The sequence below is a fragment of the Orcinus orca genome, chromosome 4 (assembly GCF_937001465.1).
Source record: "Orcinus orca chromosome 4, mOrcOrc1.1, whole genome shotgun sequence".
Taxonomy (NCBI): domain Eukaryota; kingdom Metazoa; phylum Chordata; class Mammalia; order Artiodactyla; family Delphinidae; genus Orcinus; species Orcinus orca.
This window is the reverse complement of record NC_064562.1, coordinates 19,487,012-19,500,799: the sequence shown is the minus strand read 5'-3', so window position 1 is coordinate 19,500,799 and position 13,788 is coordinate 19,487,012. Positions and strand designations below refer to the sequence as shown.

At 44.8% G+C, this 13,788-nt stretch overlaps 1 protein-coding gene and 1 long non-coding RNA gene across 2 annotated transcripts in view; one reads left to right on the top strand and one right to left on the bottom strand.

Annotated features, from left to right (window-relative positions):
• The window catches only part of LAMTOR3 (late endosomal/lysosomal adaptor, MAPK and MTOR activator 3), an 83,028-nt gene extending 79,171 nt beyond the window's left edge, over positions 1–3,857 (top strand). The window contains exon 8 of the mRNA XM_049709194.1: positions 3,368–3,857. Within this exon, the coding sequence (XP_049565151.1) occupies positions 3,368–3,471 (104 nt within the window). The 3' untranslated portion in view covers positions 3,472–3,857. The remainder of the gene's footprint in view (positions 1–3,367) is intronic.
• A 3,689-nt stretch (positions 3,858–7,546) lies between these two features.
• Positions 7,547–12,693, bottom strand: LOC117195822 (uncharacterized). Its single transcript, XR_004475665.2, has 2 exons — positions 12,435–12,693; positions 7,547–12,102 (listed from the first exon to the last, which is right to left on the bottom strand). It is a non-coding gene; the product is annotated as an uncharacterized LOC117195822 (long non-coding RNA).
• Positions 12,694–13,788: the final 1,095 nt, after the last annotated feature.

The following is a 13,788-nucleotide window of genomic DNA, read 5'->3' as shown; positions in this document are numbered from 1 at the left end:
AATTGGAACAGAGGAACAGCAGAGGAAGAAAGAACTAACCATTGTTTTTCAGCTGCAGGCCGGCTTTCCAAAGGGAAGTCTTCCAGCTCTCCTCCTAATTCTGTGGCAAGCTCACAGCTGCCATATTGCTTTTAAAAGTATGTCAGCTGGAGTTTTATTTCAAGCTGCCACTTCTGTGTTCTCTGCCACAATTATGTGATCACTTACTACAGTATCAAAGGCCAAGGCAATTGGTTGTCTTGAATTAACTGGGACCCTATTTCGTTTTCTTCTCTCGTCTAGATAACCAGTCCTAGCTTCTTTATTGGATAAAGCTGTCTGTATGCGGCTATAACTCGCCAACTTCCAGGTATAAACTTCACTCTAATCCCTTCCTCTCTCAGGAGAGCAGAAAACCAGAAACAAATGAAAGGATTTTCTCTGAAGGGGAAAGGAAGGATATAAACACGTTGGATTTTACTTTCCTAAGCATTCCTACAGAAAATATGGTTTCCTCGGTGATTTAAAGTTCTGAAAACATAGCATCAGCAGACCCAAGGTGTAGGCTCTCAGACGCTCAGGAAATAGTTCATAAAGGTAAATTTTAGTCATTGAGAAATACAAAGCAGCCAAGTGGTGGTGTCAGCTAGGCCTGGGGTAGAGGTGACACTGCATGACTTTTTTTTTTTTTTTTTTTTTTCTGGTACTGGGGCCTCTCACTGCTGTGGCCTCTCCCGCTGCGGCGCACAGGCTCCGGACGCGCAGGCTCAGCGGCCATGGCTCACGGGCCCAGCCGCTCCGTGGCATGTGGGATCTTCCCGGACCGGGACACGAACCCGCGTCCCCTGCATCGGCAGGCGGACTCCCAACCACTGCGTCACCAGGGAAGCCCGACAATTTCTTAAATGCTTCTTAATATTGTTTGTGTATCTTCTAAGATATAAAATATCACTTCGATAATTAGGAGATATGAAGTAGAAAACCTCTTTTTAAAAAATTAGAAAGGAACGTGCTCTTAGTCACCTAACATTAAATCAGAGGCCAGATAGGGTAGAAAGCAGGGGATGGGGTAGGGTGGGTCTGGGGAGTGGGGATGGCCTACCCCTGCCAAGAGGAGCATCTTATCACTGAGGTCGTTCAGAATTGCTGGTGGCTGGTGATAACAAAAGCAGGCTGACTTCTCATGGGGTTTATCATTGTTTCTCATTCCTTACTGGCTATCCTTGGGGTTGGATTGCTCTCACCCCCTCATTTACCCTGCCTTTGTAGCTACTGATACAAGGATTCTTGTATTTGGAGGAAATCGCTTTTAAGATTCCTTTAAACTTTGAGATATTCGGACTTTCTGGAACAATCCTGCAGGGTTGCTGAAGCTCTCCTGCCCACAAGCAGTACGCATTATGCTCTGTGTTGAAGCTGGGGACCATTGCATTCAACAGAACACCTCTTATCGCTGTGATCAATATGCCTTCAAATAGAGCGGTGTTTGTAATAATTTTAAGAAAGCACGTGTACATGTGGTTTAAGAAGAGTGCTTTGTTTTATGTGTCTCCAACTAATTTCCTAGAACGGCAGTATGACTTTGTTCTCAAGTAGTGCAAGCAGATTAAGTGATATTATGTTCCCTTCCGCAAAGTCCTTACTTCAGCGCTCTCTGCCATTTTAACAGACTAGGTCTCAAAAATAAGCAAACATCTGCCTTCGAGGGTTAACGGGACAGGTGCTCTTTGAGCTGGTGAAGGGTGGCACCGTCTGTATGGAAAGGTCATGCTTAACTGTCTTTGCACTGATTGCTGAATAGTGAAAGCACGGACTGAAGTGAAACCTCAAACACACCAGCTTTTGTTTTCCAGCTTGCAAAAATTAGCTGCTACCTCAACAAAGTGAAACTATGTCAGGTTACACACCTTTAGATCTTGTGGGCCTTATTTTAATACTTTTTGTCTTGGTCTGAGTTCATTTGAAAAGATTGCTGTACTAACTAATAGGGGCAAATAGCAAAGAGCAAAAATTATTTGACCAGCTGGCCAGCTGAGATATTTCTGAGATATTCTAGCTTCTCTGGAGGCTCCAGGGCAGAACCAGGTTATGAAAAGGGGTCAGCCTTGAAATCACCCATAATGCTGTGGGAGTGGCAATGGGGAGTGCAGAGGGAATGGAGTAGCTCAGCTATAATTTCAAAATGTTTGGTCCCCCTTAGGGTGGACATTAATCCACAGGAGAGGTCTTAGAACTTTTCATGGAGAGCATCTTAGAGAGAATCTATTTCAACTCCCCTGTTTAACACGTTGGGCAAATGGGTTGGAACATAATAAAGTACTTGTCTGAGGTCCGGCAGCTGGTCAGTGGTGGAGCTGAGTGAATCTGACTTAGCTCACGGTTCTTTCCTTACTGATTCCAGTGATTCCAAAGCCAGCAAACTTCAGTGTTTTTAAGTCACAAAATGCTTTCTGGGCTAGAATTAAATTCATACAAATTTATATTTTATATATGATACGCAAACACACACACACACACACACACACACACACACATATGATATATATTATTTGTCCATTTGGAGCCTGCATGGAATAAAGATAAACTCTCAAGTGAAAACCAAGGTTTCATGTCCTTATATAACTCTTTTTGAAACTGAATCAATAAATGTATTTCTTAAAATAGACCTTATGATAGAAGCTGTAAGAGTTGACATGATAGAAAAATATAACTTTATTCTAGTTACCGGGTGCTTTAACTTGCAGATCAGCCCTGCCATCGGGGAGCTTTCGGGCCCCCCCTCTCCTTCACCTCCACTGGGCAGGACTCCTGTGGTGAGGATATGCCGCCACTAGGTGGCAGTCATACCGCACCGGTTAGGGGGTTCTGCGGCGGCTGCTTTATCCAGAGTGGAGATTAGATCCATTGCTTTTTCCTCTTATCTATAAAAGTATGCATAGCTCTTTATTAAAGAAGCCGAATTTAAGCACTACTACCCAACACCTCATTTGTAGAAGATATACTAAAAACCAAACCATTAAATGATTCAAGTAACATTCATTACCTCTCTCATCGGGCTTTAAATGGTTCCGTTCATTATTCTGCCCTCCTTGCCTTTGAAGCTTTCCGACCCTTACCAAAAGGATTTGAATGAGTAAAAAGAGATTTGAACCTAAAACTTCAATTGTATACCTAGAAATGATTTTTGTTCCTGCAATTACAATATATTTTAAGCACTTACTTCCCCCCCCCAGTTAGTAAATATAAATCTTCAAAGCATCTAATTTTTCATGTAAAATAAAGCATGTGGGTGACTATCAAACTGCTAAAGTAGAAGTCTTTTATTATTAACTGTTAACTATTAAACGGCTAGAGCAGAATCCTTTCACTGAATGAAGTTTCATTTCAGGGACTTCCCTAGTGGCCCAGTGGTTACGAATACGCCTGCCAATGCAGGGGACACGGGTTCGAGCCCTGGTCCGTGGAAGATCCCACATGCCGCGGAGCAACTAAAGCCCATGCGCCACAACTACTGAACCTGCGCCCTAGAGCCGGCGAGCCACAACTACTGAGCCCACATGCCACAACTACCGAAGCCCGCGCGCCTGGAGCCCGTGCTCTGCAACAAAGAGAGGCCACCGCAATGAGAAGCCCGCGCACTGCAATGAAGAGTAACCCCCGCTCGCCACAACTAGAGGAAACTTGTACACAGCAACAAATTGAGAGTGGCGCTCATTGACAGAGAACATGATTTGGCCACAGCAAGAATTTTGAAGTAGATTGTTTGTCACTGCTCCTTTCTGGCCTATAGGTCTCTGGTTAACTATATAAATGTGAGGTCTTTGGTATTTTAAACATTCTAATGATAATAAAGAGAAGTTTCCCTTAAAATGTAATTGTGTTTTATTTTGGTCTTTTTGGTCTATATTAAGGGGATTATTACAAAGGTGATTTTTTTTCTAGAAGGTTAAGTGGAGTGAGAAAGCAGGAGGAAGGGCAGAATTATGAGGAACTAGAAGAGGGTTTTAGAAAAGAAAAATGAAGGGATCAGGGAAACTAAAAAAGAGGGCCCTTGGCTAAATTGATGAAATAGGTGACTATTAAAACAACAATATACCAGAAGTAGAAAGGATGAAGCTGAAGGGAATTTAAGGATCCAAAGGCCATGTAGAAGGAAAAATGGATGGCTCCAGAAGACCCTGGAGGGCGGGGAGCTTGGAGTTAGCGCACTGGATAACCAAGACCAAGCACTGGAGCTGGGCTTCTCCCAGGGTGTCCACAGCCTCAAAATCCTAGCCGTGCCCAGGGCCCGGAATCTGCATCCTTCACCATCGCCCCAGGTAATTCTTATACCGTCCAAAGGCTGAGGACTCTTGGAGACTAGGGAAGAGCCTGCAGACCAAGAGTGGTATGGTGACAGATTTGGGGGCTTGCGGGTAAAGGATGAGTGCTGTAAGCCTGGGCCGAGGAAGCTGGGCATGGCGTGCCCGCTGTCCATGTTTGCACCTGTCAACCTTCTTCACCAAGGTAGGCGCAGTCATTCCCTTGAAACATCTGTGTGTGCTGGCTGGCAGTGGGCTGGGGATGGGGAGAAAGGAGAACTTCTAAAAGCAGGCAAGGCCAGGATCTCTTCCTGCTTGCACGGTGGCAGCTAAGTGATCCCAAGTTCTCTTGTGCCCGTGTCTCCCGGCTGCAGCTCAGCTGAGACTCAGCTCTCTGCAGGCGTCAGGGTGTGGTGGCCCCCCGTGAGGATCCTCCCTGTGTGCTCCAAGCCTTCTTAGGGGTCAGGGATTATTCAATATCACTGGTAATTTGGGGGCCCTGGAGTCCCATGAAAGGGAATTTGAACTTTATCCAGACTTAGGGTTCAGACACACACATGCCTGACAGACAGGGGCAGAAGCTGGATTTCGGGGAGTGACGAAGGGGGTCCTCAGGGCTCGATGCAGGCAGGTAGCAGTGGCTTTTCCTGACCTCAGCTCAACCTAATCTCTCTCACCCTCTTGCACTTCGTGTCCTGGAAGGAAAGGGCCCGATGACACTCAGTAGTGTAACTGTTTCCTAGCTGATCCACATCCGTTTTGGGGGCATTCATTCCTTTAATTAATTAATTTATGTATTTAACTTTTTATTTTATATTGGAGTGTAGTTGATTAACAATGTTGTGATAGTTTCAGGTGTACAGAAAAGTGATTCAGTTATACATATACATGTATCTATTCTTTTTCACTCCTTTAATTTAAAAAGTACTTGTTCCAGCCTTCCCCATCCCATATCCTGTGGCAAATCCAAGGATCTCCCCAAGATTACACTTTCGTAGTTACTGCTCTCCTCCACTCTGGCTTCCACTGAAATCTGGGTCACTTTGCCAGCCGGCTGCCTTCTTAGGTCAGGTGAGGCTTCCCCTCACTGCGCCCCCAACCTCTGGCCACACGTGGTCCTTCGAACTTCAGTTCTCCTGCCAAAGAGTTGGAGACAGCAAGCTTTACTGAAGGTTTGCTTGGAGAGATGGAGAGAGACTCATACTGTAGCACAGCTCAGAGAAAATCTTCACGTTGAACACTAGTCTCTCTCTGCTGAATGTCTTCTTCAGCACTTCCCCAGAGCATGACTTGGGGATCAGTTTTGCCGTCTGATCACATTCTCCACCATCTTGCATGAGGCTCCTTTCTTCTCCCAACCTTCTCTGTCCCTGGCCTCCTCTCCAGAAAAGAGGTGGCCACGTGGATGGAGATGTTCTTACCTGAAAAAGAGGTGAGTATCAGAGACCATGAAGCAGATGGCAATGCGCTCCAGGTGACAGTAGGAGAGAGAACAGCTGCTCTGGGCTTGGAGGTCTGGAACGTGTCCACTTTTTCCATGTGCGGTTGGAGACCTGTGTCTGTAGCAGCGTTAAACTTCAGAGACTGGAAGCAGAGACTGCCCAAGAATTGAGCGGCAGCTGGAGCAGTAGGTAGAGACCCGAGTGTCTGTGAGAGACTCCCTTCCCCTTCCAGGACCCTCGAGACAGACACAAGAATGGGGAGTGACTTGGACCGGGCCACTGGCGGGTGGAGGGTGTGGGTCGAGTCAGCACGGGGACAAACTAGTAAAGGGGCTTTACCTAGGACAGCCAAGCTGATGGGCCTTGGAGACATTCAAGTAAATCTACCAGGGAATAGAATGAGGTCCACTTTCTTGTGTCCTCATATCCTCTTTCAACATCCAGAAATGGTCCATTGTCTTTCCGACATGCAAACCCCAAATAAATAAGTATACATTAGGGGCTTCCCTGGTGGCGCAGTGGTTAAGAGTCCGCCTGCCGATGCAGGGGACATGGGTTCGTGCCCCAGTCCGGGAAGATCCCACATGCTGTGGAGCGGCTGGGCCCATGAGCCATGGCCGCTGGGCCTGCGCGTCCGGAGCCTGTGCTCCGCAACGGGAGAGGCCACAACAGTGAGAGGCCCGCGTACCGCAAAAACAAAAACAAAAACAAAAATAAGTATACATTAAGCTGCGAGTCAGTGCTTCCTAAACTTTAATATGCGTATTTGTCATCCATGGACCTTGTTAAAATACAGACTTTAATTCCAATTCATTAATATTTCATTTCTCATCAACATCAACCCAGGTGATGGGCCATGGGCCGAACTTTGAGAAGCAAAAGTGTAAGCAACCTGGTGTTCTCCTTGCCGGCACCCCCAGCCCCTACATCTGCAAACAGCAACCAAAAATAGGCACTCAGGGAAAAAGACAATTCTTAGCCCAAAGGGCTAGACGTTCATGGTGGATTGTAGGCTCTAAGGTAAAGCAAGGGCCGTGAGAGTCGGGGGGTCGGGGCAGTGGCTGTCCTGAGACTCCTCATTGGATGTCCTTAATGAGAAAATCTATTTCCTCTCATTGGACTGGCCCAGGGACAGCACATATTCAAAAATTCCCTTCTCCAAAGCTTTTCCTTCTAAGGGGACCTCTAAGACGTCATGGCGTCTCCTGTGACCGTTCCCTGACCAGTTGGTGACTCTCTTATAAAGTGGCACACTGTGGCTTTAGCAGGGTTGTTTAGATTCCACACTTGACCTTTTAATTATAAGATGAAAGGCTTGGACCATTTTCAGAGAACAAGGTAGGGGGATTATTTCCGGGGACTCCTTGGTGCCCCTAAATCAGCTGGGAGAGGCAGCCAATTTCACCTGAATCAACAGTGCTACAGAATCCTTCCTTGAAGAGGTCTCCTTCTAAGCACCCAGGAAAATATAACAATGTATCACAGCAAACCTTTGTCCCAGGGTTACTGGCTGGGGCACGACCTGCGGCAGCTGTGCCCAGCCCCAAAGTGACATGTCTGTTTAATCCTCGCTGGTGTGTCAGGTCATCCTTCCAGCTCTTCTTTCATACAGCCGTGTGCAGAGAAACTCCCCAGAGGGTTCTAATTAGAATTTTTCAATCACATTGACAAAATTCAACCAATAGAAATTCACCACCCTGGCCTCAGGAAAGCTAAAAGTCTCCAAGTAAAACCTCGTTTTAAAAAAGAGTTTACAGGAAGAAAACAAAGGAGTAGACTTGGGTGGAAATAAAAACAGTCAAACAAAAAAAAGGGGCCAACTGGTAGTGGCACAAACTGTTTGTTTATTGAGGATTATATTTAAATGCACACGGTTGAGAGGAGAAAGTGGCTTTCAGGGACCGGGAAACTCAGCTTGCAGGTTGTGTGTCTGGAGAAATCTCTCAGCAGAAAATGGTCCCACGTGAGTCCAATGTTACTGGATGAAGAATTCACAGAACACTAGAGAGTCACTAGCTTGGGGAAGAAGAGAACAACAGATGTGTCTACGAAGGCTTCTGCTTTTCAGGAAGGGAAAAGGCACACGACAGTATGGAGGATGCCCGATAGCAAACGTGTAACAAGGAGCCAGGTTGGCATAGTTGGGCCCCGGTAATTCACTCACCTTCTATCCAGGAAGGAAATTCATTTGACCTTAAGTGGGTAGTCAAATAAAAAAAATCAGAGGACATGTGAAATACCAATTAAGAAGAGGTCTTGGGACTTCCCTGTTGGTCCCGTGCTTAGGACTTCACTGTGCTTCCACTGCAGGTGGCACAGGTTTGATCCCTGGTGGGAAACTAAGATCCCGCATGCCACACCACGGCCCAAAAAAAGAGAAATAAAAAACATTTTAAATTTTAAAAAAAGAAGAGGTCTTCCCTCTGTATTTCTGATAGTCATAAAATAAGTTATTCTCTGCAAGTTATCCCATGGAAGCCACTGTAAAACTGATGCTGTCCCCAGTATTCTATTCCCAGCACCAAACCTTGTTAAACAAAAGTGTTTTAGTCGCACTAAAAGTAACTGCGATTACCTAAATTGTTCAAGGTGATTATTTAGATGGTAAGCAAGGACCCCTAAAAGTGGACTGACGGTATCACGTGTCAGGCCCTTTGAAAGCCACCCTGTACCATTCCCTCATCTGATCTCGTGACCTCTGTTTGAAGGTTGGGTATTTTATTATTTCTGAGGTAGAAACAAAAACCCAAGGCTTGCATCTAGAAACGGCAGTGAGAGTGAAACCCTGCTTCAAACTCTGGGTCTATCTGGCTCCAAAGCTCTTGTTCATTCCCACCCTGTTCTCCTGTTGCACCCAAGGAGGTTAGGGCTCCCCAGGGAGTGGAGAAGGCACCTTGCCGGCCTATTGGTGGGTTCACTTTTCCCTGCTTAGGGCTGGTGCCCCAGGCTGCAAATAGACATCTCCGGAGGTGAGATGGTCAGACCTCAGGCAGTGAGGAATCACAGATTGACAGGTACATTTCTCGGGCTTCTACACAACAAAGAGAATACTGTAAACAGCAAACACAATAGTTGTCTGTAAGACATTTTTAAAAAGAAGATGAAAAAAAATATCGATTTTCAACATCATTCCCCAGCAACTCGTGGAAGGTACCTCCTCCAATTTCCAAAGAATAACCTACTTCTTCTTTCTCTTCCTCACCACTACCTCTTTTCATCCTGATTTTTATAATGATAATACAATCAACCCTTGGAGCTAGACTCATTGAAGGTTTATTTTTAGGCGAGCTTTAAAAGAACTATGCAGCCCACCTGTGGCAATTAAGGATCCTAGAATGCTCCCGTGAGGCTGGTACCCTGAGCGCTGGCTGTCCTCCAGTTCGGGTCACTATATTTAGCCGGACTAAAAGTCCTCCCCTGCCGTAGAGCTTGAGGCCACATTTTCACTTCCTGAGTTTGCATGTGGGGTGACCCATTTTTTAGGGGGGCCCTCCTACCTTCTGAACCTGGCTCTGCCTCTGCTCTGTTTTCAAAGGGCAAGTCATTCACTCCTTGGGACTCAGCCTGACCATCTATAGAGGAGAGTGGTTCATGGACGCCTGCCATGAAACATAGTGAATTCCTGGCAATGACTCTGGAAGTCTGGAGTATTACATGTCAGCAGCGTCTTCCAGCATGGAGGATGGGAAGTAGCATGGGCAGATGATAAGTTTCCTCCGAGTGTAGGACCTGGTGGAGCTGGCAGATTTAAACAAGGTTCCACATGAGAGGCCATGGGCTGGGAATGAGCCAGAAAGAGGCCTGGGGCAGAGAGGACTTGACCGGAGAGGGTGTCCAAGGCTCTGAGAAAGGGTCTGTACTTTCCATGCCTAATGTCACACTGCCCCTGTGTCATGGGAATTTGCATCACGGCTAGCTGTAATCACCAAAACTCATTCTTATTAGTGGCAAGACGACATTTTTACAAAGAATGTTACTGTTTGTTTCCGCTTGCTTGGGAAGTTCATGTCTTGAGAATGTTTGGTTTTAGCATCATATACAGCGGTAAAACTCACTCTTGTTAGAAACATCTTCTCAGTCGTATATTTGTTCATTTCTTTTGGAAGAGAAACAGTCACAAAGAAAAAAACCTCATGTCAGCTTTGTGGAAACTACCTAAAAAATCAAAAAGAGGCGTAGCGAATTTCCTAAGCACGTTTTTCCTTTCAGATGACGTTTTCGTTATCCTCAAACTGTAAGGTAATGATATAGTACAGGAATCAAGAAGTCTTTTTGGACAAAGAGTTTCCTACGAGGCAAATTTATGCAAGTCTTCTTCTGTAAGTTGAGGCAAACCTCAAACACGCACAAACTCACGTATACACACACACAATTACTCTGAAATCCTACGCTGTAAATACTCCTTTGAAGGTAACAATGATCATAATTGTCAATTGGATCAACACACTGCTCAATAATAACTATGAATAAACATATCAAAATGCCCACAGCTGGGTACCAAATTTGCTTTATATTTCTGTGTTTGTCATTCGAGAGTGTATTTTCCAAATCGTGTTTTACAAGTGTTTTCGCAGGAGTAAAAGCAAATGTTATTACCGAAGTTGTTCAAGTTGATTATCTAGATGCTGGGCAAGATCACTTAAAGGTATTAATTCCAGTAATCTGAATCTTTTAAAAGTTTTCAACCAATAAAATCTTTAATAATTGCTCTGGAAATACACGAGCGCATTAACTTTCTCTCAGAGGAATTTGAAACTCTTCAGCACGAATTCCACTGAATTGCTTTACTTCCGCCATTCCTGAATGAGCTCTTTGGTCAAAGGGCTGCTGCCCGTCCTGTTCCTGAGGCAAGACCTACAGGCTTCTCAGAGCAGAGGTGTGTTCTTGGGGGACCACCTCTTTGGAGCTCCCCAAGATCACAAGTCCCCCTCCTCAGAATCTTTGGGAAAGAGCATATTTCAAGATGGCATTCAAGGAAGGCATAACGCTTTCTAATTGGCCAAAAGCAATTGCTTATGTAGATAAGGGTCTTAGTAGATGTAATTAAAATAAATGAACCTCATCCCATGCCATCAGGCCAAACACCTGGTCTCCCCGCTTAAAAGACAAATGCTCGTGGCCTTTGTATCTCTGTTACGAGATTTCCCATAACGTTTGCCTTTACACTCTGCTGAAGTTTTCTAGAAGAAATTTGATCTCAGAATATTTTCCTTCTTCTTGTTTTTAGTTTGGAAGGTTCACCAGAACTGAAACTTATATTTCCCCAATTGTTAACTTTCCAAACAGAGGAACAGAAAACAAACAAAAGATCACCCTAAGTGTTCCCAAATATCTGCACTAGCAGCCGTCACCTCTGTCAAGTGCTGTGAGAGAACGAGGGAGTATCTCTCATCACCCCTGGGTGACCGCTACCCTGATGGTCACCAGGCAGCTGAAGAGCAAGTGTGTCTCTCAGTGTCTCCCTTCATGACCTGGTTCTGGTTATTTCCCTCCTCCTCATTTGCAACTATTTTTATTCTCCCAGTTACTGGATTTGAAGTCGGATCCTTGGCCAGCCTTAGTCTACTCATAGCTAGTTGTGGTCTGGAAAGTTCTAGAAGGTCTGTAAATTTAAGTTTCTTTACTTGTGAATAGGGTTGAGGTCCCATCCATGAGATGGGATGTTAGCGAAAAGTGTGGTGGAAGATGGCCTTCAAACATCAACTCCAGCTAGATTCGGGGCCATGGTCTCCTCCTTCTCTGTACCTTGTACTGAATCAGCCTCTTTTTTAGCCCTTCTCAACCTCTCCGGACCAGGTCAGGCCTCCATCATCTCACTCTAGGAATAAGGTGAATGCTAGTCCTAACTGGCCTTTTTAAAAATCTCCCGTCCAGCATTCCCATTCCTGATAGCATATGTAGGGGAGGGAAAAGTTATTTTCTTTCCACCCATCTTAGGATTATTGAATGGGGCCCTGTAAGTTAGACTGACAAATAAGAGGAGAGTGGGGAGCTTTTCTCGTGTCTGCTTTTTCTCAGTTGCCTTCAGCTCAAAATAATCTACATGCCCAAGTGGCCTATTTTGGGGTGGCATATTCTGCCATCCTTCACGTACTAATATTTACATACTATGTTTACATGCTATATCCTCCTCAAAACTTTGAGTCACTCTTTATTATTTGTATATAGAAAAAGTTACATCTCTTTAGCCAGCCATTCGGCTTCCCCGTCATCTAACTTCAACCTACCTTGGAAAACATATTTTACATTATATCCCCTCCAACCACACCGGGCTCCCAATCCTTTCCAAATACACCTTGCATTTGCATATTCTGGTACTTCTGTTAACACACTTCCAGTATGGTCAAATGTTTCTCTTCCCAGTCAGAATACTGTCTGTTCTGCCAAATACAAGTCAAAAGATACTTATGAGGAGTCATCCCTGATACTTTCCCTCAGAATTAATCACTCAACTCCCTGCTTCCCTTGGCATATTCCGTACCTGTCTCATGGCCTCAGACTTACTCTGCCCTACTGAGATACCAGAGAAGATTTTACACTGTTTGAAGACATCAGTTGCCTCGTTCACCTTTGTGTTTCCCTTTTTCCCTCAAACATTTGCAGAGAGCCTTGCACAGACTAAATAAATGCTCAGTAAACATGCTTGACAAATTGAAAAAGTAATAACACAGCAATAAGAAAGCATAATAAGTTGTACCTTTGCCTGACTTACTTAGAGTTACACAGGAGCTCAGAGAGACCCAGCATCATTCCAAAAGTCATTGAACCCGGGACAGATAGCCTGGAGTCACTTTCTCCAGGTCCTGAGCTCAACGGCATTGTACTATTATAACTTCGTGTTTCTTTTGGGACAGAATATCAGGTTCAGATGTAGCCATCGACTGTGACAGTTAATTAAGTACAGATGTCCTCAGAAGCCATCTGTAGAGAAGGTGATCTTGGGCCTGTCGCGCTCGCTAATCCCTGAGGCTGCGGAGGAAGACCGTGTCATTTTAAATCAGTTTGGCTAGCAGAAGCTTTGTTTAGACATGTTCTGCTCCTCAGTAAGCAAAGGTAACTGATATCTGTGTGCTTATACATGCCCAGACAGGCTTCCAGTCCCAAACAGTCAATTAAAATTATCCTTCTTGGGGGATCTATTTGAATCTGACATTTGCTCATTTATTTTTTTCAAAATCTAATGGAAAAAAAATCAAGAGACTGCTCACAAGTATTCTGGAGATAGATGTCCACGTCTTCTCTCACTTGACACACATGGGCCTCAGTGTTGGGGTGCTTTCAGAGTCCTGTGAGGGCCAGGCACCCACGCATCTTGGAGGGAAAGGCTGGAGGCTGAAGATTTTTCTCCTCCATTGAGAATTCCAGGAAAGATGTCCATGCTTTTGCCTATGCTATTTCTCTTGACTACAGTGCCTTCCTGCCTACCCTATCAACCCTAATCCTAGGCACTCCTAAAGTTCAGTCTAAAATACTGTTTCTTTCCCTGAGGCCTTCCCTGATTTTGCAGACCACACTTCTGTCTTTTCTCTGAACTGCTCTTACACTTCTCATCAGTACCACCCAATTTGCATTTCTTAGCCTCTCACTGTCTTAAAGATGCTAGTTAGTTTGATCTTCGCTGCCAGAAGGCAGGCATTTTTAGGGCTGAGGTCATGTATCTCTTTTGTCTCCCACCATGGTCTCACTTGGCAAATACATCTCGGAAGCCATTGAAATCAAGTCGGAAGCTTCAACTGCTAGAACAGTCTCTTGATCACACTGATTCCTAAAAATCCTTTAGAAACCAAAAATAAAACTGAATTGTTGCTTAAAAATATATTTGCTTAAAGACCAAAAATATTCCAACAACAACTCTCACACCAATGACAGCTTAAATAATTTGTGGATGGTTCCTTACCCAGCAGGAGTAACATTCATAGAATCTCAATGGGAGAGACTTTAAGGAAGGCACAGTTTTCACTCTTGTGAGTCACATGATGGAGAGGAAAGTAGCCGCCAGAGAAGTCCTTCAAAAGGGGCAGGATGAGCTCAGGGGCTTTTGGGGACATCTTGAACCAGAAGAGGCT